At 48.1% G+C, this 26,679-nt stretch overlaps 4 protein-coding genes across 5 annotated transcripts in view; 3 read left to right on the top strand and 1 right to left on the bottom strand.

The window, feature by feature from the left end:
- The window catches only part of rpl15 (ribosomal protein L15), a 338,976-nt gene that overhangs the window by 279,077 nt on the left and 33,220 nt on the right, over nucleotides 1–26,679 (top strand). The gene's annotated exons all lie outside the window — the stretch shown is intronic.
- maneal (mannosidase endo-alpha like) lies at nucleotides 671–8,994 on the top strand. The gene is made up of 4 exons (XM_040188466.2): nucleotides 671–2,323; nucleotides 2,731–2,840; nucleotides 6,004–6,080; nucleotides 7,045–8,994. Exons 1-4 carry the CDS (start codon nucleotides 1,807–1,809, stop codon nucleotides 7,679–7,681), a joined length of 1,341 nt encoding a protein of 446 aa, XP_040044400.2. The 5' UTR covers nucleotides 671–1,806; the 3' UTR covers nucleotides 7,682–8,994.
- On the bottom strand, nucleotides 10,335–15,385 carry sf3a3 (splicing factor 3a, subunit 3). The gene is made up of 17 exons (XM_040188465.2): nucleotides 14,568–15,385; nucleotides 14,407–14,454; nucleotides 13,983–14,035; nucleotides 13,675–13,780; nucleotides 13,510–13,582; nucleotides 13,261–13,352; nucleotides 13,086–13,168; nucleotides 12,703–12,841; nucleotides 12,547–12,615; nucleotides 12,382–12,449; nucleotides 12,034–12,141; nucleotides 11,868–11,937; nucleotides 11,599–11,763; nucleotides 11,029–11,139; nucleotides 10,845–10,935; nucleotides 10,683–10,738; nucleotides 10,335–10,594 (listed from the first exon to the last, which is right to left on the bottom strand). Exons 1-17 carry the CDS (start codon nucleotides 14,661–14,663, stop codon nucleotides 10,517–10,519), a joined length of 1,506 nt encoding a protein of 501 aa, XP_040044399.1. The 5' UTR covers nucleotides 14,664–15,385; the 3' UTR covers nucleotides 10,335–10,516.
- Nucleotides 16,022–26,679, top strand: part of LOC120826312 (ubiquitin-conjugating enzyme E2 E2) — a 29,753-nt gene continuing 19,095 nt past the window's right edge. The window contains exons 1-3 of the mRNA XM_040188481.2: nucleotides 16,022–16,219; nucleotides 18,768–18,965; nucleotides 21,974–22,024. Coding sequence (XP_040044415.1) covers nucleotides 18,775–18,965; nucleotides 21,974–22,024 — 242 coding nt within the window. The 5' untranslated portion in view covers nucleotides 16,022–16,219; nucleotides 18,768–18,774. The remainder of the gene's footprint in view (nucleotides 16,220–18,767; nucleotides 18,966–21,973; nucleotides 22,025–26,679) is intronic.

Consider the following 26,679-nt stretch of genomic DNA (forward strand, 5'->3'; position numbering starts at 1 on the left):
AAGCCTCGGGACAACAATGACAGTGTGTCCCCTCTGACACCTCCACCAGATGGTGTTAACCCTCCGCGTAGTCATTTAAAACTTAAAGGACTACTCCGGTGTTGTTCTGCATCTTTTGTATTGCAAGAAAAACTCAGATTTATTTTTTCTCCATTTATAGTTTTAGGATAAATGCCGCGTGTGTTGTGGACTATTTTCAGCGTTGGATTAATTCGCCGTCGGTGCAGAGGGGCGTGTTTGATACACGACATATTTTTAATAAAAGCATATATGGTGACAGGACCATGCATGAAATGATTAACTAAAAAGTAGCCCACATCACACGTTCAGTTAATTATCAGGAACAGCTCCACCAACACAAATAAATGCTTCTCTTTATGTGACATTTCTGCATTTGTACGAGGGGAGGAAACAATTGACAACCCTTTTGTTACAGAAGTGATTGATTGTGTCATATATCACCTCATAACGCAACCTATAAGGTTGATTTAAAGGATTTATATATTTATATTAGAAAACGTATCCACAATAAAACAGGGAGGGGAGGTTTTTTTTTCTTTTTTTCTTCTTGATTGTTTTTTTCACTTTATAATACAAACATGTTTTGCAAAAACAATTGTTATCAATTTGGTTTCAAACATTTTAAAATCAAATGAAAGATGATGCATTAGATAACTGATTTATTTTTCTGCAAAATGTTCGTCTTTAATCTATTGTAGATGAAGGGGACATGGACATGGATCATAGCCTCCTTTGAAAGACTGTTGTGAGATAATTGCCAATCACAAATATGATAAAATGCACCACTTCATTTTTGCCACTAGATGTCATTTCAAGCTTGACTTCTCAGAGACATTGTCAACATTGTATACGCACTATAGTACACTCATCGTCATCACGTCACAGGCTTGTCCTCAATGCAGTGCCATGTCTCATTAAGTGTCATAATATAAAAATCAAAACACACTTGATATATTATTTACTCATACTTTTTGCAAAAGTATCCTGAATTAATTGTGTTATTACGGGTGATACTTATAGGGGCAACCAAAGGGTTTTCTGTTTGCTTCCTTGCAGGGAATTCATTCATTAAGAAAGCGGATGCTGACCCCTCTCGTGGGCCCCTCAGAAACGCTTGTAAGAGATGACCCCCCCCCCCCCAAATAAAACAAGAAGACCCTTTTGCTCCGCCCCCTGCCGCTCCTGTGGCATTAATCACCCCTCATACAATATTTCCGGTTGGGGTAAATCCACCGCCCGCTATGCTCGCACAAGAAAAACAAGTGTTTCTGACAGGAACATTCAGTGACGAAAGTGCGTCAGAAAAAACCCCAGAACAAAATAAAACGATGGGATGACACGAAGAGGAGAGCGAAGGAAGCCGCAGAAACCTCCATCAGAGTGGCTTTTGTTTTGTAAAGAGGGAGCTGTGTGGACTGACACAAAAACAAGATGAAAAAATAAAAGCAGCACAGCCGATTTCCCACGTCCCTCTCGAAGAGGAGAGGATGGGGCCGAACAAAGAGCTCGCAGGGCGGTGAGAAGGAGACCCGTCGAAGCGTCGTCGCGCGGGATCCCTCCGGGTCGTGACGATGGAGGTGAAATGACATCGCTTCTCTTGCGTTTAACAGACTGGATTATGCGCCACCCTCTGCAGTGACTGAAGCCTCTTTTCATTATCATTATTAGTATTATTATTACCAGCATTATTATCACTACGCGCTGTAAACACGAAGAGCCGCAGGCGGCGTTGAGAGGAGAGCGCGCGTCACCGGCCGCTCGCCCGCAGCACCACGGACAGCGACCATGACTCGGCTGCGCAGGAAGGCGCTCGTGGCTCTCTTCCTCTTCACGCTCTTCATCTTCGGGGCCATGATGGGGCTCAGGACGCTGAAGCCGAGCGACGGCTTCTCGGACCTGGCCCCCGGGATGGACTTCGTCGGGGAGCGATCCGAAAGGAGGCGGCTGGACGCGAAAGGCGCGGCGGCGGCGGCGGTGGCGTCGCCGGGCCACTTCCACACGGGCGGCAGTGACACCAAGGTGGTGTTCACCAAGTCGGACCGAGACTACAGCATTTTCTACGACGTGCACATCTTCTACTACCTGTGGTACGGCTCCCCCAGCATGGACAACAAGTACATCCACTGGGATCACGTGCTGGTGCCCCATTGGGACCCCAAGATCGCCGCCAGTCATGCCCAAGGAAGGCACACGCCTCCAGACGATATCGCCTCAAGTTTTTACCCCGAGCTGGGACCCTACAGCTCCAGGGACCCAAAGGTGCTGGAGTCACACATGGCCCAGATAGAGGCGGCTGCAGCAGGTAATTCTTGCATGTTTCCCTGTTGTAAACCTCCACCGCCCCCCCCCCCCCCCCCCCCCAACTCATGCTAAAAGAAGTGGCCATATAGCGTTTATTGTTGACTTGTATATTTCATAGACGTTTGAGAAGTTCTCAAACAAAATGGGGCGCCAGAAAACCTTCCACTTCGACGGTTGCATTGATAAAATAAAAGGATTTTCTATAAACATTTTGTTTACATTAAAGAGGGACACTGGCCGAGAGTCATTATTTACTCCTCAAACAGTCGGAGGACACACGAGGCACACGCTAGAAGCCGACACTTCCAGCTTGTGCCTCGACCCCCCCCCCCCCCATCAAAGGTCGTGCTCTGACCTCCCTGCACGTACTCAGGGCAGACACTTCCTCCCCGTGCTGTGGTGTTGTAGGGGTGCTGGTGTTGTCCTGGTATCCTCCCGGCATGGCGGAGGACCACGGGGAGCCCACCGAGGACCTGGTTCCCGCTGTCATGGACGCCGCCCACAGGCACAGCATCAAGGTAACTGGTGAGACAGACGGTATGTTTTTCCTTTCTGACGATTTACTGAATGAATGACTTGCTGCTGACAGTTAAACGATAACGTTTTTGGGGGGGTTTAATCAAGCGTGTACCAGATTTAGAAACACTTTACTTTTCATGGCGTTATCCATTTACTTTCATCGCTATTTTTTGCAAACTGGGCCTGTTTTTTGCACCCGTTTGTAAGGTCACGTGCATGATGCATCACAAATAATAGGCCTGTTTTGGAGACTCAAGCTCTGTGTTGCTTCCAAAGTCACAGTTAAGATCTTTGCTGCTGGTCATATATGCACATTTTGGATTATAATCATCAAAGTTGAACTTTAAAAAACTGAATTTAGCTTCTAAAAGGCTTGTGGGACTGGTCCTTGAAAATGCATTTTTGTCCACTCATGCAAAAACTGTGTCATGCCCTTTATTGAAAATGCAGCATGTCTTGCAGCTGCATTGCATTCTGGTCCACTAAGGCTCCTGACAGGGAACAAATGGCGGCCTTACCCAGTAGGGGTCCAGTGGCATCTCTAGCTGTGATGCTCTGATCTCAAAACCTGACATTTACATTAACATCCGGTAAATAGTTGTTTTTTAAACGCGAAGGCCTTCAGGGTAGATTGTCCATTTCAAAAGCGCCTTTTCCTCTATGGCACTTAGTGGGTCTGATACCGTGAAGCCTAAAGATGCTGCTGAAGAGTGTAGATTTAGCATCACGGGGACAGAATAGCTTCCCCTCCAGTCTGCTCCTTATATGGAAGTCTTAGACGGAGAACTGGGTCTCACTGTGTGTGTGTCGCACTTACACAACCGTGTGTGTCTCCCAGCTGACCTGAGGGCTCATGCTCCAGTGTTTCAGTGCACCAGAGCTGCTGCTGAAGGCTGAAAACACAGTGTTTTGTGTGTGTGTGGTTGTGTGTTCACTCTACCCGTCTCATTTATGTGCCATTTGTTTACGGAGGAGCTCCTCCTGCTGATATCCAGATGCGAAAATGAGACTTGAGACTTGAGACTTGCATCCGAACCTGAGCGCGGCGGTCGCGGAGGTCAGCGGAGAGCGACGCGAGCGGCCCGAGAGGAGGACACCGGCTGATCTATAATCCCTCCCAGCGCTGCGGCCTCACTGATTAAGCATAGATTGACCCTGTTAGCGCAGTGAGAGGTCAGGCTGCTCGCTGCAAACAGGCCCAGACAAAGTGAAACCAGTACTGTGTTTTAATGGCGAAAGCTACAACAAACCTCTCACAAAGAAAGAAAATAATAATAATCAACGTGTTTGATAGAAACAGAGGCTCATTGTGGGGTGTTTTTTTGTGACATGCAGCTGTTTTCAACAAATAAAAGCTGATAAACTCACCATGGCCACCTGGCCAGCAGCATATGGCAGGAAGATGAAGTCAGCAGGTAGCTGGCAAACACAGTGGAGCAATTAGCAGCTAAAGAGACGGATATTTCTCTCAAAATAGGACATCAGAAACAGAACCAGTGTGAGAGGGACTCGTCAGAAACACGACGCGACTGCTCATTGTCGACTGGATGTGTAAAAAAACACATGTTGCTGGAAAATAGAAATGATTAATGAAGCTTTAGAGAGTAACTAAATACTAAGTAGGCTTTTCTTCACACCATGTGTGAGCAATTCAACCAATAACAAAGATAAAAGGAAAAAGTCTAACAAATATCCACTTACCTCAAACAATCTTACACAGCCATATATATATATATATATATATATATATATATATATATATATATATTCAGAGTTATAATGAGAAAATGTTCCAATCATGTGAATTATACAGTCATTCGACGGTCCAGAGAAGCTAAATGTGTGTGGAGAAGCGAACTCGCCTGAAGAGAAGCCACACAGGCGTCTACACACCCGGGGTGTGAACATCGCACGGACTCGAGCGGCGTCTCGCCTCGCCGGCCTTTTTCGCAATTTCCAACCGGTCGAGGACGGATGACAAAGCCCGGGCCTGTTGCCCCCCGAAAACGCCGCCGCGTTGCCATGGGAACTGTTTTGGAAAGACCTCGCAGCCTCTTGGAGTGGGCGTCGTGCGCCGCAGAAGACCCTTGAATCTTCACATTGGGAGTAGGTGGATTTCTGGGACCGTCTGAGAAGGAGTCGTCCCGTTTCTCCTGTGATGTGAGGACGGATGAGATGACAGTACGAGGACTCGCCTGAGGGGATGAGCATCTGTTTCCCTCCTCCTCCTCAAGAGATGCCCATCATCCCGCCATCTAAACTTAGCTTCCTCTCCGTCTCGCCTCTGACTGATGACTTCTTACAGCAAGGTGCCTTTCCAAAGAGTATTTCCCCCCAACCGGTTCGACCCCCGTCTCCCCAAAAGTACGTCCCTACAGATAAAAAAACCGCATTGTGAATGATGGGATTTTGCTGTGGATTTGATGAACCACACAAGTTTAAAATTAACTTGAAGGATGTCAGACATTTCCTCTGTCAATCACTGAGAGGCACAAACTCATCCATGCTGTATTTTTAGCTTCTGGCCAACGATTATCAGCACAAAAGAATAACAAAGCACCAGAACACTGCTATCTATCGTGTTCCCAGTTCTTCATTCACTCCCTGCTGACATGAGCGACAACATTTCAACAATTAATGATTTACTTTGTAGTCAAACAGTTGTCAATCACGGAGCCTCCCCGGGATTGCTCGCTGTCATAATGGTGTCAATCATACCCGTGTAGAATTAAAGAATGTTTACGCTTTTATAAAAGACTGATGTAACGTGAACATTTGCGATAAAGCGATGCCTCCAAAACAAACGTCATGTGACACGTTTGGTTTACACCAGCACCCACTACACACTTCGGATATACAGTGTAATATCTATTTGATGACCGATGGTGCCGATAGGCCTATTCTTCGTTTTCCAGGTGCTTGTGTTGTGTTTGTGGCGCATGGAGTAGAGCGGGGGCGCTGGGAACCGTGAGGTTGGCGGTTCGAGCCCCGGCTGCTCCATGTCTCATGTCGAAGTGTCCCTGAGCAAGACCCCGAATTGCTCCCCAGCCAAAAATGTAAAAGGCCACGGGTTAAAAAAATGCAATGTAAGTCGCTTTGTATAAAAGCGTGACCTGTAATGATCTCCCTGTTAACATCCGTGTTCAAACGTCGTCTGCACAGGTGGCCTTTCACATGCAGCCATACAAAGGGCGGACGGACCAGAGCATGCATGACAACATCAAATACATCATTGACAGGTGAGTCGTTCATCTCTTCACCCGTGTCCCTGCCGGCTGTCCTTCCACTGGCTGAACGGCGCTGTGATCCTGCAGATAGCTTCTGACTTTCATTAGGAATGTGTGTCGAAAGGGGATCTGACTCATCACATCTGATGATATGATATCAGCTCTACCTGGAACTCAAGCGACGCGTAGACCGCGTTAGCCTCGAGACGGAGTAATAACGAGGCAGAGCTGATCGGATAGTGTTTCATCCAGTAATGTATTAAGTAGCAGTCAGACCGAATTGGAAACAAGCATAAAGGGTCCAAGCGATGCCATGTTCATAACGATACGAGACTGGAGTGAAATCTGAGCCCAGTCTCCAGGGCCTTTAATCCCATTTGAAGACTTTATTTGTCTGCCAACATTTACTGAAACCTACTGTGCTGACCATCTGCATGAAGGACACAACAGGAGGAGGGACAGAAACGGAAGTTATGGTTTAAGTTTTGAATAAATATTTTCTGAATTTCAGACTAAATCTGTAGAATTTGAACTTTATCAACGGTGCCTTTTTTTTTGCATCATTGCAATCGAAAACGTAGTTCAAATCAGGCAAAAGCGGCTGTTGCGGATAGCAGCGGTATGAAGGTTCTACTTGCGTGGTTCAGTCTCATTCTCTCCATTTGTTCTGTATATTTGTAAATGGATTTATAATTTGAATACATGGGTCAAAACGCCTGAGACACAACTTCAACTGAAGGTTTTTTGTTGTTCTCTGCACACCAGCCTTTCTGACACCTTGTGAAAAAGATTGAGCCCTGAGCAGCACGCAACAAATCAAGTGAACCATCCATCTTCATTCATCAGGAATTATGTGCAAGATCCGAACATTTTTTAATTCTGCGTACATTAACAAATGTCAAAGAGCAATGCAAAAAAGAACATCTGCTCATAGAACCAACTTGCAACAGGTTGAAACCCCCCTCTTGTTTCCCAGGTACGGAGAGCACGGCGCCTTCTACCGATTCAAATCCGGCACGGGGCGAGTCCTGCCCCTGTTCTACGTCTACGACTCCTACCTGATGGCGCCGGAGTCCTGGGCGGAGGTCCTGACCCTCAAAGGCTCCCGCAGCATCCGGGGCACCCCTTACGACGGCGTCTTCGTCGCCCTCCTGGTGGAAGAGCGCCACAAACACGACATCCTGGCCAGCGGCTTCGACGGCGTCTACACGTACTTCGCCTCCAACGGCTTCTCCTTCGGCTCGTCCCACCAGAACTGGAAGGCCATCAAGGAGTTCTGCGACGTCAACAACCTGCTGTTCGTCCCCAGCGTCGGCCCCGGGTACGTGGACACGGCGGTGCGGCCCTGGAACAACCACAACACCAGGAACCGGGTCAACGGGCGCTACTACGACACGTCGCTGCAGGCCGCTCTGTCCGTGCGGCCGGAAATCGTCGCCGTCACCTCCTTCAACCAATGGCACGAGGGCACGCAGATAGAGAAGGCCGTGCCCAAGAAAACGGTGACCCGCTTGTACCTGGACTACCAGCCCAACCTGGCGGACCACTACCTGCAGCTCACGCGCCAGTGGGCGGAGAACTTCAACAAGGAGAAGGACAAGTGGCTGATGTGAGCGCGAGACGTCGATCCGGACCCGGTCCACGCTCCGCCCCTTTACGAGCGCCCGTGATGAGAGAAATCCTCGAAATGTTCCCCCCACCCTCGCTGTTTTTAACCACTGACAGGTCTCCGTGCAGGTTGGTGACGTAACGTCACAATGGCGGCCGCGCGGCCGCGTTGTTTCCCGAGAACGACTGCGTTCGGCGCCCGTGCACAGCAGCTCTGCTCTGTCGCTTCTTATTTCTTATTTTCCTAAAATGAAAGAATGTTCTTTTCCCGTATCTCTTTGAAGACAAATTAAACTACGTGTCTGTTATACTGTGAGTTGCTGGTGTCACTGCACGAGGAAGGCTGCGATTTGAGTTTACGATTTGATTTGTTTTGGAGGTGGTGACATAATGAGAAGACGCGGTAGAAGTAGAGGCTGCGGCGAGCCGCTCCAGCTGGTATGAATGATGGATCCATCATGGCAACGTCCTTTTCAATACGCGTGTCACGCTGACTTGCAAGCATTTTGTTGAGTTTTATGGAACCCCAGAAGGGAGGAGGTCTGGCACAGGCTGCAGGGCCGGATGGGCCGTGCGATGTCGCTGCAAGGAATCGTGGGAGCGAGACTCCGTTAGGTGTCCGTTCCTCGATACGACACGAAAACCTGCTAAAGGGAGCGCTGTTTATCGTGTGTTAATAGTGGTGATGAGGTGAAAGACACAACCAAAGTCATTACGTCAAATAGGTCACCTAAACTTTAGTAAATCATTATTTTACTGTCAGCAAATGTTTATAATTTATATATTAATTATTATTATTATCACTTTGTGTAATGTGAATTGCTCATAAATGATATATTGTATCAGCACAACAAGGATGATAACAATTAGATAAATAATAGTTTATTGTTGCACACATGATGTTTATGTTTTAAATATGATCTTTTAGGAGATGTTTTACAAATCATCTGGTTATAATGTGTGCCACGAGCAACTGTTAAATTACATAAATTAGAGCATTACTAATAATCTGTACATATTAACAAATTACCCTGTATGTCAATTCCTGTTCAGACGGCTTTGTTGCTTACAGATGAAAAACCAACAACAGTGAATTGAATAAAATGAATGCAAAAGCACAAAAATATAGCAATATCTCCACAGCTGTTGAGCTCGTTGTAAGTAAGCATGTCCGACTAAAATGTGGATTTGGCGATTTTATCATCGGCGACATAGACCCCCAAAATGCATTTTTACAAGGGATTCTTTGTCCATTTGAGTATTGACTTCTCTATCCACTTAGCTGGGCTGTGCATCAATACAATTGACTACTTTTAAATCTGACTTTTCCCAGCAGTTTATTTGGTTCATGCGGATTATGCTCCGGGTCCTGCATTAGCAGCAAATACAATGACATGAAACATGTGCAGTTTTTCAGGGCATTCGATGCATTAATGCCCAAACAACTGAGCTTAAAAAGAAGGGCGGGTTCAAAAGTTCAAATAGAAATACTGACCTGCAGGCCTGGAGCCAACCGGCCTCCAACAGACAGTCAGAACGGATGTCACTACACCCACAAACCTCTGCGGCAGCTTTCAGACCCGACATCAGGGGGTCGGTCAGGCGGCTCCAGGGGCCAGTGGAGCACATTAAGCAGAGTGAACCGACCGGCTTCGTGAATGAGGAACCTGCTGGAGCAGAGCTGATCCCTCAGCACAAGTCAACGCCGCGCTCCGATGGTTCTGTCCGCGACCGAAAAGGTAAAAAAAAAAATCCTTTGACCGTGAAAATCACACAATTGTACCGGGCCGCCTCCCCGCGGCTAATGGCTCCCTTGGGGAGGCCAGATGTTTCAACAAGTGTCAGCTGAGACGTGACAGCTGTCCTGTGTCTTTTCTATTGAAGCAAAGAACCTGTAACACTAACGCGTTCAGGGTCATCAAACACTGGGGGACAAGTTCACAAAGGACCTGGACCAGTAGGCACAGAGCTTGACGGAGCTTTAGGTTTGAGTACCAGAGGAAGGGGAAGCAGCTGGAGAAACGGATCCACCAGGGATGGGGGGACACTGAAGTTCTGGATGGAGAGTTTAAGAAGGAGCTGGCCAAGAACAAACCGTTGGGAGGAGAAATCAAAATAGGGTATAATAAGAGTATTTCCAAGTATATTTTAACAAATAGTTTGTGCTTCTCTGGTTATATATGGTATTAATACAGTTGTGACTACAAGGAAGGATAATTATTGACATTTAAATGTTGATATTTATAAATGTGTGAAGGTTGATAGTAAAATACTGTAATAAAAGACTACAGATATATAACATTTAAAAGCCAGATGTATTCAAGGTTTTAAATTCAATAATTCAGTAAAAGCTCCGGGGCTCAGAGTGATGACTGACGCACTACACAAGGAGGTGCTGTTGGTTTTGTATCTGCGACAGTTGCTACAACAAAAAACACTTTTTGGGGTGAATCCGAGCCGAGAATCCTGACTGGAGCTCCCTCTGGGGACATTCATCATGTGACCTCACTCCGTGGGGGAAAAACACTTTTCACAGTATGTTTTGTTAGAATATTGGAGTTAAACACTTAGAATCATAGTAGTAAAATTGCCTACTGCTAAAATATGCAATAATACATAAAAACTAAAAGATATTCCAAAACAAAAGACAAACCGCAGTGACAAAAGTACTCAGTTTATTAGAACGGTCAAAAGGTGGCGACATTACAAAGTCTGTAAAACAACATTACTACTTACAAATAAAAAGAAAACACGGGTGATACAAAATATCGCAAATCTTAAAGGACGCTCGTTACTTGTGGATTTTTTTTTCATTTTTTCTGCCTCATAATCTCCTTGATCTACAGCAAGCCTTGTCTCTTCAGATCCTCGTAGGTCTTCTTGTTGACCACGTTGCCACTCGAGTCCTCGTACTCTTCCTGCAAAATAAAAAAACCCAAAACAACACAGGTCACGTAACAGTCGTAAGAAGCTTCGCCGTCGTGATTTCCGCCCGCGTGGACTCACCTCGGTGTCCGGCTGCCAGCGCTCGGATGCCTTCTGGGACTTCAGCTTTGCCCACACTGGAGTTACAATCAAAACAAACAGGAAAAAAAACTAAAAACATCAATATTATCGAAACTCTTGAGAACGCAGCTGTCCGTATCGAGCGAGGAGAAAGGCTCTTACGAGAGACGGCGTCCTCGATCTGCGTGACGTTGGCGAAGTGGGCGGTGTTGGGGATCCCCAGGCAGCGCATGCCGTGAGCGTGCCTCCACTCCTGCGGAGCACAAAACGCACCTCGTTTTAGTTTAACTATTCTGCTGACCTCTGCAACAACAACAACAAGTAGGCGACCAGGAAGACAACGAACCGCAAAGTGCCTCTGGAAGGCCTTGGGCCCCCGGTAGGTGTAGTTCCCGCAGATCTCACAGTTGTAGTTGATGTTCAGCCCGTGGAGTTTGTAGAGCCAGTAGGGAATGGGCTACAGGGGGGAAATAAACACACATTCACACAAAAAAAAATGAGTCTGTGCTTTTTCCAGTTCTTCCTCTTTGAGTCTTAAAAGGGTTCCTTAAATCTCCAAACTTGCTAGTAGATCTGTGCGACAGCCACATCTGTATCAGATGTCAGAGGTGGAAGTGGGGTAGCCACTTATCCTTAGTCCGTGTGCACTAAATGGGCCTCAAAATAAGTATAGCGCGGGTGGATGAGTAAAATAAACATAACTACGTCTCTGTGTCATCTCTAAGTATCGATATAGGAGGCGAGACCTCTACAATAACGCGGCTTCTTCTTCTTCTGGCTGTGCCCCAATCAATGTGATGTTTTATTAACAGTCACTGGTCCTTTGACCGCCGTCATATTTAAGTCGACCCCCCCACTGAGCAAAAGCACGGCCCCGCTGCTCGCGTTGATCCAGGTCAGACATGTGAGGCCTCACCTTGCCGTCCCATCCCAGCGGCAGGTTCTTGGGGTTGTAGATGATCTCGTTGTCCTCGTCCTCGCTCTCGCTCTCGCTGAGCTGCTCCTCGTCCTCCTCCTCGCGCTCCTCTCCGGTCCTGGCCTGCTTCCTCTGGACGTTCTCGTGGGTCAGCTGTCTCTGCTCCTGCAACCGCCAGCGAGCATCACAACGGTCACGTTTGAGCCTACGATGATCCTACGATCACCACCCCCCCCGCCATAAGTTTAACAGCAGCTAGATGCACTCACCCCGAGGATCTCCACGTACTCATAGACTTGAGCTTCAAAGAAGGCGATTTCCTTGTTACGCTCGGTGTCTCTGCAGAAGTGACGGATGGAAAGGGTTATAAATTATATCACGAGTGCGCCCACAGCACAGCGTCACCACTAGATTTCACTTTTAACACACGCTTACTTTTTGGGGCCTTTGGCTTTGGGGTTCTTGGCAAACAGGGACGGGTCCAGCAATTCCAGGGATTTGCCTTTTGTGCTGAAGAGCCTCTGAGCTCTCTCCTCCAGAGTCCTGTCCAACACACACACACACACTCCATCAGTTGTCCCATCAGCATGCGGAATGTGCACCAATAGCTCTGTTACTACTTATGAAATTGCACTTCCACCCATCCCATGTCCAGGGACATTATAAATATCAAATGTCAGACAACGGGATGGAACTTCTTCTGACAGCAAAAAAGCCCTTTTCCACTTTAGATTTGCATTCAGTTAAATGTTACTCGTCTCAGTATGCAAACAACATTCTCACCCTCCACACTTCAGTCCCAACGCCATGAGGGCTGACTTTAACCTGTCCAGACCCAAAGAGGCCAACTCCTGTGGTATCGAATAAGAAGAACGCGTCAGTCAAAGTCTGAATGAATAATTGTAATTGTCATTTTACATCTTTAAATACAAGCACTTAATGTTTTACCTCCCAAGAAGAGAAAGCAGAGAGGTCAAGATGAGCTCCGGCATGTGTCAACGCGCTGCTCGTCTCTTTCTACAATTAAAAATGACAAACATACCGGTCAGATGGGACGACCGCACTAAACTCCCCGCATCTTCACATACAAATCGGAGCACTTACAGGCCAGCCGGGAAACGTCCCATTGTCCCATTTCTTTTCAAAGTCCAACAGCACTTTGCCGTAGAGCTCGTTCTGGTCCAGCAGAGGTTTGACCCGGTCGGTGTAGTCCTGCAGATACTCCAGCAGCATCTCCAAATACCTGCACACACATTCACCAGCACCACACTGGGTTAGCACAAGAGATCAGTGCATGCACATGTAATGTAATTCACAAGTCCACACCCTCGTGTACGGCCCTTAAAATATATTTAAACGGTCCGTAATACGTCATCAAGACAAGATGGGGCCATTCTTTGGTCTTTACGGCTGGATGTATTTTCTACTTCAAGCTCCATGCACCCGTCCCCTGTCGGTTCTGAAGGGAATAAATATGGTGGACCTACTTTTTGTATTCAGCATTCTTCCTGTCTTTGGGGATGTCAAAAAGCTGGTCGAATGAAGACAGGTAAGAGATGTACTCGAGTTTCTGTCGGGGAAGAGCATAGAAATCAGGTTAAGAAGAAAATATTCTCATTTTCGAGAAACTCATTAAGTACGCAAACACGAAGGGATCTTAACCTCGGCGCCCTTCAGGTTGATGTACTTCAGGTAGCAGTCGTGGAGGTCGAGGTAGCGGCCGTATCCTTCCTCGTCGGAGAACTCTACCAGGTCTGTGGAAGACAAAACACAATCAGAGCGGTAACATTAGTTTCTAACCGGTTCACTTTTAACAAGGTAGACCTCCAACCCCCCCACCGACCCCGAGATGGCCAGCTGACCGTCAACAGAGCAAACGTCCGTAAGGAAATGCCAATGAGTTACACTTACTCTGAGCCTCCTCGCTCGGGTTGTCTCTGGCCTTCATAAGCTCCTCAAACTCCACAGACATGGGAATGGAAATCTACAAGAGGAATGAAAGCATTATTCCTGAAACACTTTGTCAAAGGGTTTATGTAGCGTCACGTCATGTATAAAAGTAAGGGGGTTAACTACCTCATTCGGGTGCTTTCGGTGAAACTCCTTTATGTGTTTCAGTCTGTTGTAGAACTCCGCAAACTCATTTGGTCCGGAGATTGCACCAAGTTCATCTTTTCTCATTCTGTCATTGAGGAAAAAGAACAACATTGTTTGAGCGTGCAGCTCATTCAAACATGTGTGAAATCAAAAATCCATCCAATAGAAACATTTTAAGAGAACAGGCATTGTGGTTAAACACATAGTAACATGATATTGCAACAACATCATCTGTATTTTGGAGAAGCACCAGTTTAAAACATCTGGATTAGAGTCCAGGCACTCACCCATCTTTGTCTTCATACGAGTCTCTGAGATTTCCGCTCACTTCCATATACCTCTGCCAAGAGACATGTTTCATGTTTAGTATCTAAAGTGCTGGACCCGCATCCCTCTCTGCTACATGGGCAGAATATCTCACCAGAAAGCTTTGTAACAACTGCCCGATGACATGTAACAATTATGATATTTGATATAGCATCAAAGTGTGACATGTGAGCCGTTTTTAACTATCAAGGTGGTGTTTTTGATGCAGAGCACAAACTGGGAGGTGTAAAAGTTCACGTTTCAAGATGTTATGGTTGCCTTATAGATGATATAAATGGGCTAATGTACCTTTAAATATGCATATTAATCAACGTTAACTTTTAGGAAAGGTTAGCCGGCCGGTGCTAACGTCGAGAATTTAAAACATAAATCCGTTGCACTTACATCCAACATTGCTCTAGTTCGATGGTCAGAGTTAATCTGTTCCCGGAGCTGTGAGAAAAAGAAGCAAAGATCCACTTTAAAATGCAACTTAACGTTCCGTGTTATTTTCCAATGTTTGCAGTGCTGATTAGCAACAATGCTAATGCTAGCAGGGCTCCTACCGTGGACTTCTTATGCAACATTTCTTTGGTTTTGGCGTCCATTAGCCGCTCCTTCTCTTCGTGATACCGACGCTGTTGCTCTAAAATTGTCTCCATCGTTTATGAATGTGTCGTAACTTTGTTAAAGACGAAATAATCCCTCTGGCGCGTTGGCATTAAAATGTATGAGCCCCCGCCGATTTTGCTACGTTTGTTTTCAATGGCGCATGTCGGGAAGCTCACTCGGTCCGTCGCTTTAGCCGGCGTGAAGAAACATTGACCTCTTAAAAGGTTCCGTGACTCGGTCCACGAACAATAGCGCAAGTATTTCTAAAAATGTTAATCAATTAATTTTCAAAATAAATATGGTACAGATAGTCAATGAATTTAAAAAATGTGGAGGAAACACTGGTCCCGTAGTTAATTATCTATGGTGCCATAAAATATTTAGGGCTCGACCTGTGTTGTTTTAAAGCTTTTCTTTCCAATTTTGTTTCTGATTAATTCAATAATGGGCCCGTTCTTCCCGACAGGTAATCAAACACAGACACCACAAACATCTGCATGTGAGTAGGGACCTTTCTATACACAGTCTACTGTATGAACTGTAAATGATTACCTATCTGTGCTTCCATCATGTCGGGAATTGGTTTACAATCCCGGTGCCCACCTTTCAATAAAGACGGATCTATTCCTCTCTTTAGCGCTTCCTTTGTAGTCTACTACCATCAAAGCCTTCCATAACGCTTCACAGAGCACACAGTTTGCGCGGACTCGCGTGGGAGCGCGCACGGAGGTGGTCTGATTTGTCAAGCTGCGGTAAACAAAAGAAGAAAATCGGAACTGATTCTCTGCATGGATATAAATAATTCTGAGGCGTTTGGTGAAAAGGGTCAGGAGGCTGCTGTGTAATGGATAATATGTATTTTATTGTGTAGCAAAACGATTAAAAGAAATGTGGCATTAGTTGGATAGTGCAATCTTTGATGTTTTTTATCTGTATTTTGTGAGCACCGCAGGTCTAAAATAAGATTTATATAAATAGAGTGGTGGGAATTTGTTATACTAAAAACAATAATGAACGGGCGTTGCTCCAGTTTGTTTACAAACTATTATTTACCGTAACAATGATGTTATAGTTGGTGGGAAATTACTTGACGTGACTCCACTACAGCATATTATTAAAGATATAATAAAATAAATGCATAACTTTAGTAGATTATACATACATTTTTGAAAATAGGGAACTGGTATTCCCTAATTCAAGCTTTATAACATGTGTAATAAGCGTAAAAAGCGGTCCAGGGTTTGTCTGAATAGCTGTGCACATATTCCCCCCCAAAAAGTGTCTAAAGAGTGTCTACAAGAGAGGATGAACCGCTTAAATTTGAAGAAGAAAAAATATTTATTCCGCTTGAAAAACAACAACAACCGAAAGTGCCTCATTTAGGCTTTTACTTTGCCAGCCCACAACCGGAAACGACGCGCGCGAAGCTAAAGATAACTTGACCGTGGCGTTTTCTTTCTCTTTTTTTCTTTTTTTTCTTCTCTCGGCACATTCTCTCGCAGTCAGTCAGCGCGTCGGGCGGAAAGCGAGCGGACGAGCAGCGGCACGGACCACGCGACACACGGCGGACATTAGCTCTCAACCCGCGGCCAGCCTGCCCGTAAAGGTGAGCCTCCTCCCCGGCGGAACGCCGCGCTGCACCGACCGAACCAGAGGGGGGCTCTTTTTTTATTTATTTACGTTATCTCGTGGAGGGAGGGAGGGGGCGGCGGTGGTCGTCGGGGAGGGAGGGAGGGAGGGAGGGAGGGGGGAGAAAAGGGGGGGGGGGGGGGCATCCATTCGGTCTATTGTGCAGGAACCGATTCGGCAAAGCGGTCAGTCCGAGCCCGGATGTTGGGGAGGTTTTGATCGGATGGAGTCTTCTTCTGCTTCTGCCTTCATCAAGGCGTCACGTAAACGAGGCTTTTTCTCGCTGTTAACTCCTCACCAGTAAGGTGGGGGTGGGTGGGGGGGGGATTTGGGGAGAGGGGGGGGGGGGGGGGGGGGTCCTTAAACATTAGCCCGATACGTGCCGCCTTTGCGTGGGGCAGAATAGAGGGAACGGCCCGTGCTAAACATCAATCCTTTAAGAGCTCTGCTCCCCGGTAACCGACTCGACACGGATCCCGGTAAAGACGCTGTTCGGATCCGTTAAGAGCCACCGTTTCATCCGGCGCGCACCCATTGCACCAAACACCCCCCCGATCCGGATTAAACTTCTCCCAAAGCCAGTTCCCAAATCCCCTCCAACCGGGCCTCTGTTGGCTTCACGCGGGTCACCGAATGCCAAAGTTGAAATGTCATTTATTTAAATGTTTCTAATAGTTGTTTTTATTTTAAAGAGTGCTGAGGCATAGTTTAATGAAAAATAATCAAAAGCTAAATTAATACATGATGAGGATCTATTTGACTGCCGTTGGCTGACAGGTCAACAGGTCAGAACGTTGGTCTCCTGCGTGAAGGTTGCCTGAAGGAACCGGGACTGTCCCCCCCCCTCTGGGGTGTGATCTCCTCAATAACAAACACACACACACACACACAAACAACCTGGGAAGCTTCCCCTTGTTTGATAGTTACTGCTGAGCTGTTTTGACAGTTTCACACCTAAATACCAACAAAAAACAAAAAAAAACACATCCGCCCGACGGATCTGCCGCTCCGTCTGCAAACTTTTCCTCTTCGCCGTGTTTGTCCTCGCCTGACAACGCCGCTGCTGCGTTACGATAGCAGTCGTTTTCCCTGAGAGGATTCAATTCACCTGAGCATGAACGCGTTTTAACCTTTTCAAAACGATGTCCCCTCCGTATCGCCGCAAACCCTCGTAATCCCCCAATTACCTCTCGCCGTTAACTGCACCAGATCGTCATGTTTATTGAACAATCTGTCCTTACTGGTGTGTCTCCCCCCCCCCCCCCCCACCTCCCTAACAGCCGTTCATCTCGTGTCATACATTTTTCATTGCAGACCTGGGAATGTAAATAGAGGCATTCACCTTGACGCTCACACACACACACACACTAGCTCGCAAAGCGATGGAGGAATTGGATTTAGCGACCTTGTAGGAGTCCTTTTTTTATTCATTTTCATTGAGACTCTTGGCTTGTGACCGGCGGATGTTCAGCTCGACTGACTCTGGATGAGTGGTAACAGATCTGGGGTCTGTATTCACTTCTTCGCCCTCCGCGGCTACAAGTGCACCTCTGGAGGGGGATGTGAGACGGACCTCGTGGAGGAGGGAAGCGCCGCGGTCGAGGAGTAATTCACCCTTTGTTGTGCAAAAATAGTGAGGATTAGAAGAAAATACGGAGTGAATGATGCAATTAAATGACCCCAGAAAATAGGTGAATTCATTTGAGTAAAAGAATGCAGTTTTTTTCAGCCTTCTCCACAGTGAGAGCAGTGAAGAGAGCCTCCTTTTCTTGCATATAGCATTTGAAAGATTACATTTTATTTGAGCTTTAAGATATTTAACTCGTATATGAACGCATTCACTCTCCCATTTGTCTCCCCGGAGCCAGATGTTCTTCTTTATTAGCCACCAGGCTTAAACTCACCAAACAGTCTTGTCATTAACAAAGAGCTTTTGCATTTAACACGACATTTGATTTTCTTAAGGGGGAGAGCGGTTTGCTTTCTGAAGTCAACTGAAGACTGTTCTAAGTTAAATGAAGGACTTCTCATTCATAAATACACTCAACACGATCTACAAAGGATGCAATTAGTAGCAGACGTGGGCCCGATACGTGCAAGTCTGACTGGAGTGCTTTTATAACTCCTGACAGTCAGTTACATGTCAGTGAAACCAGACCAACGACACCGATGACGGGATAAACCCTGAGCATCACACCATGGCTCAAATTAATGTTGAGAAAATTGGAAATTGAAAGTTGAACACTTTGCATTTTAAGCACACGTATGATTATAATACCTTATGACAGTGATTACGATGCATAACAGGTATAACAACCATGGTCATTAAAACGCACTGCAAAAAGAAAATTCAATAAGTCAATTACAAAGCAGAGTGATATCTTATAAGCTGATACAAGTTGCTTTATAATGTGTTATTGTTGTATTGCTTTACAGAAATGCTTTAGATTGGCGGTTTGTTAGTGAGACGAGGCATCCGTAACATCTGCGTGTGTGTGTGTGTGTGTGTGTGTGTGTGCGCCCAGCGTCAGCATGTCCAGCGAGGTGCAGCCGAGGCCGGACGACAGCCCCAACACCAGCGGGGGAAGCTCGGACGCCGAGCAGAGGGAGGCGGCCCCGCCGGAGCAGCCGGGCCCCGAGCAGCGGGACCAGACCCAGCCCAAGAAGAAGGAGGCCAAGATCTCCAGCAAGACCGCCGCCAAGCTCTCCACCAGCGCCAAGAGGTAGGGCGCCGCCGCGGGGACGCAAACCCTCGATTTCATTTTTGAAAGATAATGAAAATGTCGACAAACGAAGAAGAGACGCCGTCTCCCCCGAAACAAACGAGTCGACGTGAAAGCACCGCTTCCTGTGCGCGTCCCCACCAGGAGGGACTTTTTTTTTTTAATGACGCCATTACTAAACGTCTTGTTGTCGAGTCGTGGCATCAGTGAACCACTACAGCAGTGTTTGAGAGCGCCAGGTTTAAGTAGACTATCATTACGATGTAATCTGCTCCATTATGTGTTAATGGCTGTCGGTCGGTTTTTACACACGTTGCTGTTTCCCACCAACTTACTGACCTGACTCCTCCCACTCACACACACACACACACACACACACACACACACACACACACACACACTTACTGGACCAGATATTAGGCTGCCGACGGCTGTCGACCCTGTTGGGATTAAACAGGTAAATTCAGGCGCAAACCGTCAACACCATCTTCTTTTTCTTTTTCTGCTGCCGCTGCCGCTGCCGGAGCCGCTAAAAGATGGTGGCAGCCCGGCAAAAACAAGGCGGCAGAGGATTAAGCCCCGCTGGAAGTGCCAAAATGATAGCGCACAATTTAGTTTCTCTTAACTTGGTGCTGACAAAGTGGCATCTGAGGTGGAGGGAAGAGATGAGGGGGATGTGATAGCATTTAGGAGGTCGACCAAACATGATTTATATAAAAAGTGTTAATTAACTGACCAATTATAACTCAGGATTTTCTTGTTCTTCTCAAACCTCACGCTCCTGCGTCGTCCAACCACATCTTCTGGTAATTTATCTCTAACTTCATCAGGTGAAATATTATGGAGCACAGCTTAGCCACCGTTTTTTTTTCTTCAAAATAAGAGCGCTAAATTGTCGGATATATTGGCTACGGAAAGTTAACAGGGAAAAAAAAACACTCTCAAATTGTGACACGGTGGACGTGCGCGTTCTCACTCGCTGGTTGACCATCAGACGAGCACTCGGATGACACACGGCGACTTCTTTACGTCTGACACGTGAAAGAAAAACGAGGGCCTTTGCACGGCGGCAGGGCTTCAGTGGCGTAAAAAAACTACACTTCCGAAAAAAAAACTCCTCTCTGGCATTTTCTCAATGCGAAGCCGCAGTCTCGTGCCGGCGGCGTCTCGGGGGATTATGGAAGGTGACGAGCGGCGGAACAGGAGAAGCGTTTTGGTTAAAGAGGCGAGCACGAGGAACTCTCGGTACGATCGCTGCCAGTCCCTCTCCGGGTTCCCCACCCTCTTTTTTTTTTTCATCGCGCCACTCTCCCCAACGGGTCGCCCGCCTCTGCCGTCAAATGTGCCACCTCAGGAAATACTGCAGATAAAATTACACAGCTCGAGCCGGGAACGACTCCATAACCGTGCAGATCGTATTACAGGCTCCTTTGCAAATATATGTGTTTTTCATTCCTCCTTCTCCAAAGTCACTTGTCTGCAGTTATTTTCTCACCGGAGAGTTTAAAGAAAAATCCCCCCCCCCCCCTGGATACTCTTTACTTTTCCTGTTATGTGTCAACCGACCTATGAGGAACTCTCAGCACTTTTATGTAGGAGAGTTTCTGCCATTCTCCTTCAGCTGTCCCCTTTATTCTTTTTATTCTGGCCGTCGCTTTTTGTTTTCTTCATCCAGCAGCAGAAACAACAGCTGTTTGTAGCTACAGTCAAGGGGTTTTAAAAGGTTATCACGATGCGTTCAACTGCAGTCCGGTGAAATGAAACTTTGGTGGGAAACCTGAATCAACACCGTTGTTTGTAGTTTTTTGGTACTATTGTTTCCGTAGTAAAGCGAGGCGATTCTGTTCCGTGTGATTAAGTTTCTCTGCAGTCGCGGGTGTTTTGTTTGGCCGTCGGACAGCGCGATGGCGTGTTATTTCCCACAATGACCTGCGGCTGATTGCAGTCTGGACGCGGCGTTGGCTAATTACGGGTCGTGCTCATTCCGTCGCACGTGTGACCACGTGATGCACGCGATGCACAAAGCCAGACTCCTCCATCGCCGCGGCGATGCTGAAGCAATAAATCACGTTGTCAGTCGAACCGCTGGTTCCCCCCCCCCCCGCTCGCTCTTTTGATAGCAGATTATTTTTTATTTTAGTCCCGGCTCACAAACCAGCTGAGCGAACACGATCGATAAGAGCACTCAATTAATGTTGTTGTTTTTGTCTCTTGCTTTTTGGAAGCATCCCTGAGCATTTTCCCCGTCACAGCGGGAGAGTTAGAAGCCGGAAAAAACAAGATGGAAGGGGGACGAGAACCCGGACTCATCCGACTGCGAGGACGCGGTCCGCCCCGCCCCATCTGACCCTGAAGTGCACGCCGGGGCCGCTTTGTCTCCCAACAGCTCCCGATAGATTTCCCATTTCAAGCACGTTGACAATTTTCGAATCTCAAGTCGGCGAGTACTTCCTGCCGGATCGAGGGAGCGCCTCCACATCGCGTCACTTTCACATCCGCCTCGTGGAAGTCGGCGGAAGCGGCGCGTCATGGCATTGTGTTGGCGCCGCCCGCATGGAGACGATAACTGCGGCATTTCCTGCAGAGCTCCTTGTGGGCTAATCGCCATCACACCAACAGTCTGTTCATGAAACACCTTCTTTTTCTTCTTCTCCCTGAAAGCCGAGTCGGCCCCTCGCTCGGGTTAATTAGGGGGACGTGATGCGTTCATCCGACGTCCAGCGCCAATTCACCCCTGTCTGTGTTTCTCTTATTCATTCATTCATCAGAAAGCAAACATCCGGCGGCGTGTGTGTGCCGCCGGCGCTGATCACGCGTGACGGGAAAGCGTCCTCGTGTTCCGTGGCGGCGCTCGGGAGCTCGTTAGAAAATCAATGAGCTATTCAGCGTCCACACTCACGGATTGATTTCACACGGGGGATTTATATAACTGTGTTGTGCGCATTGTGTGTGTGTGTTTGCGGGGCTGTGAATGTGAATAATACAACAGGTCTCCCTCTGATTTTCAGAATCCAGAAGGAGCTAGCAGAGATCACCTTGGACCCGCCGCCAAACTGCAGGTAGGAGCTCGTTGACTCTGTTTTTAAAGAAGAGCTACTGGCTCCGACACCCGAGGCACTGCTGTGAGTGTGAGTGTGTGTGTGTGTGTGTGCGTGTGAGTGTGTGTGTGCGTGTGCGTGAGAGCCCGTGCGGGATGCGTGTGACTGGATTGCGCCAACTCGCTGAGTCACGTGACCAGCACAGGTGGATCGCTGTGCCGCGTTTGTAATAACTGGGCCCAGAGGCCAAATATCTGCGCCTTCTCACCTGATTGGCGGCGTTCACCAATCGGATCGCTGTGGCGGCGCCGCGTCTGCTCGCGTCCCTCGGCTCCCGCCAACCGAGACCCGAGTAACAGCTTTCGGTGTGCTTCTTTTCTTCTGGGACCTTTAGTTCGTTGGCCTTCAATGAGCGGAAGGATTGTGTGTTTTTGTGTTAACGGCGCTATGAGTGAAGTGTATTTATTGTGGCTCGGTCACATCTGGTAGCTCCGCCTCTAGCTTCACTTCACTGCCTCCAAAATAAAATGCAACCGCTGAGAACACACAACTGGACTTAAGGGGGGGGGGGGATCACAAAGCAGTTTGGCTTAATGAGGTCACATCGGGGCGGATATCGATCTCGCGTTGAATCTGCTCCACCTGCACGCTGTCAAGTGGAATCGGGCCCTGGTTTATTTTTCGGGCCTCCGGTGTCTCAAACACGAGGCTAATCTGACTGAAGCGGCCATTATGTTCTCCCCCGACAAAAAGGGGGCTAAACAGCAGAGGGTGGAAAACCACATTTCACGGGGGGGCTGGACATTTGTGTAGAGAAATGTCACATTGGTGTAAGTAAAACGGCTGGAAGGAGCCGTCGTGACCAATGGATTGATCTCGGCTTCGCATTCGGGGGGGGGTTCCGCCGCCGGCCCGGGATGCTTGAGAGGCAGCGGTGCTCGTAATGTACACTCTAATGTCTGTATTCATATGCCCCTTGGGGTACCCCCCCCCCCCACCCACCCACACACACACACAACCACCCCGACTCGGGCTGCTCTTTTGTTGAGCTAAGCGCACATTGTGAAGAGCTGCAAGAAAAGAAGCGATGCGCCTCGTGTCTGTTTGGTACAAAGGGCCTCGGCGTCCCCCCCCCCCCCGCTTGCTTTCTTCACCTGCTAATTGATCCGACAGTGTTAAAAAGGAGGGGGGGGGGGGGGGGGCACGGAGGGAGGGTTGTGCAGGGGGTGGGCGGCGTGAACGGACGCTGTGATGCAGCTCATTACCCCGCCAGAATAAAGCACAGCTCGTGATCACAGCGTCCCCTCAGAGAGGGAGGGAGGGGTGAGGGGGGCTTCTGGAGCGAGATTTCCTCTCGGGATTCGGAGGAGGGACAAAAAACCAAAACACCTTCTTAAAGTTGTGCCTCGTTTGGAGATCTTTTGGCTCCACTTTAAAGAAGAAGGACTCGGCCCGTTCTGTTCTTTTTGGAGCCGTGCGAGGAAATATTTTTCGCCGTGCTTTTTAATCATCTTTGTCACCCTGCCAGGGAGTAATTAATTGAATGTGACAAGCACTCTGGAAGGGTATGTAAATAGCCCCCACACCAGACACATTATATTAGCCCGGTGCTTGGTCGCCCTTCCTGGCTCCGCGTGTGTGTGTGTGTGTGTGTGTTTCTCATAATTACCATATCCTTTCATGATGGCCCTGGCAGCGTTTTGATAAGAATCCCCCATCGGCCGAGGGGAAACAATGAGTGGATTCCAGGGGGGGGGTGGCCATGCTCTCGCTCTCTCTCTCTCTCTCTCCTGTCGTTCTTAAAAAGACCTTGTGTGTTCCAGAGAAATATCAGCGCAGATCTCTCCGAAATGAAAGCAATAAGGCAGAAGAAAGTGTCGCGGCGGAGCGGAATTGAATGAGAGGAATGTAAATTGATCCGTGACTGTCGGGTTGTAGATGTGATTGAGTCGAAAACACGACTCGGCTTTCATTGTCTGCCGCAAAGCGCCGGCTCACTTTTCTCGGAGCACGACGGCGAGGCCCAAAAAAAAAAAAAATGAAATAATATTGTCAAGTATTTGTCAATACTGTTTATTCGTTTCATATCGTGGCTGCTGGAACGAGAGAATCCAGAGTTCCGTCGCTCTGCAGCTCGGCGTCCCCGAGGCATACGTATGTTTGATGGGTGTCAAAGTTGTTCAGACCAACCGGTAAAACAGCCGGCGTGTGTCTCTCTGCAGAGCGCTTGTGGGCGTCACGTGGTAAGGTTGGCGGTGACGTTCCCCGTCAGTGAGGCCTCGGCGGTTTGATCGTTCCCTCCCCTCTCATAACGCCCGCTGTAAACCAGCCGCGGACTCTTTTACGGCTTGTGACACCCACGAGGAGAGACGTCTTTACGTGGCGCTCGAAAGCACCAGCGGGGGACGCGTGTCTCCCTCTTTAGTGCGTTGTCTGTGGAACAAAGCGGAATAGAGTCAATAGCAGCAGTCTTATGATATTTCCAGATTACTTCCTCTAAGACGGAATCTAATCAGACTCCGTGAAGGCGTGTGAATCGGGGTCCCCCCTCGGGAGGTTATTGGCTCCGCGGCTTTCTTTCCCGCTGTAATATCTATGAAATAAATACAGGGACGAGCTTTTCTCCCCGGATACCGATTCCAAAAAGCAGCGATCAGAGCGATACGGAACCGACTCTCTTCATTCCCCGAGCCGAGGGAGGCGGATTAGAGCCATTTGTCTGAACCGGAGACACTCGCACGTCAACAACATCATTGTTCATTTCAGCTACTTCATCACAGCAGACGCACGCACACTGTGGTGATTCCTGGTGTTGTGTTCAGATGCTGCAGCTGTGATGAGTCACCGTGTGTGTGTGTGTGTGTGTGTGTGTGTGTGTGTGTCCGCTGTAAAGGGCAGTGTTTATTTTCATGACTCTTCATCTCAGATTTAATCCATGTTTTCTTTTCTCCATGTGCCTCCAACAATATGCTGATTCGCATTTCTTATTTCGTGAAATTTCAAAAGTTTGTCTTTTTATCATTGAGTGTGTTTTACTGTTGGACGTAGCTCCTCCCCCTTTCTGGCCGAGCTTCCGCAGCCTCGCCGGACGATTGGGAGGAGGTCCGATTTGTCGTTGCGAGGCCTCCCGCGGGGGGGGGGGGGGGGGGGCAGAAACAGCCGCCCTCGTGGGCGCACCAGCTGTTCAGCCCAGCTCGGACCCGAGAAGCCGCCTTCGTTCACCCGCCCATGGCGAGCGGAGGGACGGACGGCGAGCAGAGAGACAAAGAGTCCCCCCAGAGGAGCCCAGGTTGCGTCCGATGCTCAATGTAAAACGCTGCCGTAGCAAATGGATAAACAGTATTAGTGGTAGCGTGTGGGGGGGGGGGGGGTGTACGGGTGCACACTGCTGCTCAGGGCCTCTTCGTTCCGCTGTGGAGAGTTTGAAGGTATCGCGATCCGTCGAATCGCTCCACATCTGCGCGGCGATGGCTGCTTTAAGATCTGCGCGGCCCCCCTGCAGGGAGACCTGCCAATTATCCTCCATGCCTACAGCCCGCTTCTCTTTATCACACCATGTACAGATCTCTCTTCGTTTATACCCCCACCTCCTATCTCCAGCACCTTTCATGCTTCTGCTCCCAAACGTATTATCCATTCTTTACTGAGCCATTAGAAAATTCACTTACGACTTTGCTCGAGGAGATTTGAATCCATCAGAGGAGACGTCAGGCTGTGGTTTTACTTCCCGTGGTCACTTCACACTATTTTGTTTTATCTGGTAATGCAGTTGAGTACACGCGATGATTGGAAAGGCATGGAAGCCTCTTGTGCGTTGAAGTGCGTTGATCATCTAATCGTGTGATGTTAGAAACCACGGTGGAAACAAACAGTCTTTGGACGCTGAGTAAATAGAGAGGCATCGTCTCATCTCACACGCGATTCACGTTTCTTTAATCGGGGTTTCATCAGCGGACGGATCAGCCGTCACGTGAGGGGGGTGGGGGGAGGAGGGGGGGGCGCGTTGCCCCTTTAAGGCCCACCAGAGGCCGGTGGTCTGGTCCTCAAACTCACCAGGTTTCCTCTTTCATTCTAGTCTGTAAACAATAACAAACACATACGTGTGCATGTGGCGCGTTCACCCGCCCGGCCGCGCGTCGCCGTCCCTTTGCGTCCCACTGCACCCACAGGGGAAGGTGTTTTTGTCTTTTTTTCTTTCGGTAAGGACCCCCATATGTGACCGAACCAGCTGGTCTGCAATGTTACTGCGGTGGTTTAGGAGGCGAACACAAAGGAGGGGGCCCGGTGGGGTGTGTGTGTGTGTGTGTGTGTCACGATGTGGTGTGTTATTCCGGGTCTTCGGTGCAGCAAACGATGCTTTCGCTTGTACAGTAATCCAACGTTTCTTATTTATTGTCTGTGTAACCGACCCCCCCCACCCACCTCTTCTTCGCCCATTTCTGCGCCTCCGTCCTCGCTCATTTCCTCCCCTCTGTTGTCTGCAGTTTGCTACAGTTGACTAAGCCTGTCTCTGCAGTGCTGTGTGTGTGTGTGTGTGTGTGTGTGTGTGTGTGTGTGTGTGCGAGAATGAGGTCATCATCAGTGCTTATATCAGCTGTGCACATCGTGTCTCCGTGTTGGATGAATGATTAGCCTCTCATTAGACAAGCCGTCCTGTTCTGTAGAGCGAGGACTGC

Source organism: Gasterosteus aculeatus, chromosome 10 (genome assembly GCF_964276395.1).
Source record: "Gasterosteus aculeatus chromosome 10, fGasAcu3.hap1.1, whole genome shotgun sequence".
NCBI lineage: Eukaryota > Metazoa > Chordata > Actinopteri > Perciformes > Gasterosteidae > Gasterosteus > Gasterosteus aculeatus.

What these genes read in the sequence shown, in the direction of transcription:
- maneal (XM_040188466.2), top strand. Translation starts at nt 1,807, where the DNA reads ATGACTCGGCTGCGCAGGAAGGCGCTCGTGGCTCTCTTCCTCTTCACG. An exon ending in GATAGAGGCGGCTGCAGCAG is followed by an intron (nt 2,324 to 2,730) that starts GTAATTCTTGCA and finishes GTGGTGTTGTAG; the next exon opens with GGGTGCTGGTGTTGTCCTGG. An exon ending in CCCACAGGCACAGCATCAAG is followed by an intron (nt 2,841 to 6,003) that starts GTAACTGGTGAG and finishes TCGTCTGCACAG; the next exon opens with GTGGCCTTTCACATGCAGCC.
- sf3a3 (XM_040188465.2), bottom strand. Translation starts at nt 14,663, where the DNA reads ATGGAGACAATTTTAGAGCAACAGCGTCGGTATCACGAAGAGAAGGAG. An exon ending in AAAGCCAAAGGCCCCAAAAA is followed by an intron (nt 11,938 to 12,033) that starts GTAAGCGTGTGT and finishes TCACTTCTGCAG; the next exon opens with AGACACCGAGCGTAACAAGG. An exon ending in GCTGGCAGCCGGACACCGAG is followed by an intron (nt 10,595 to 10,682) that starts GTGAGTCCACGC and finishes TTTATTTTGCAG; the next exon opens with GAAGAGTACGAGGACTCGAG.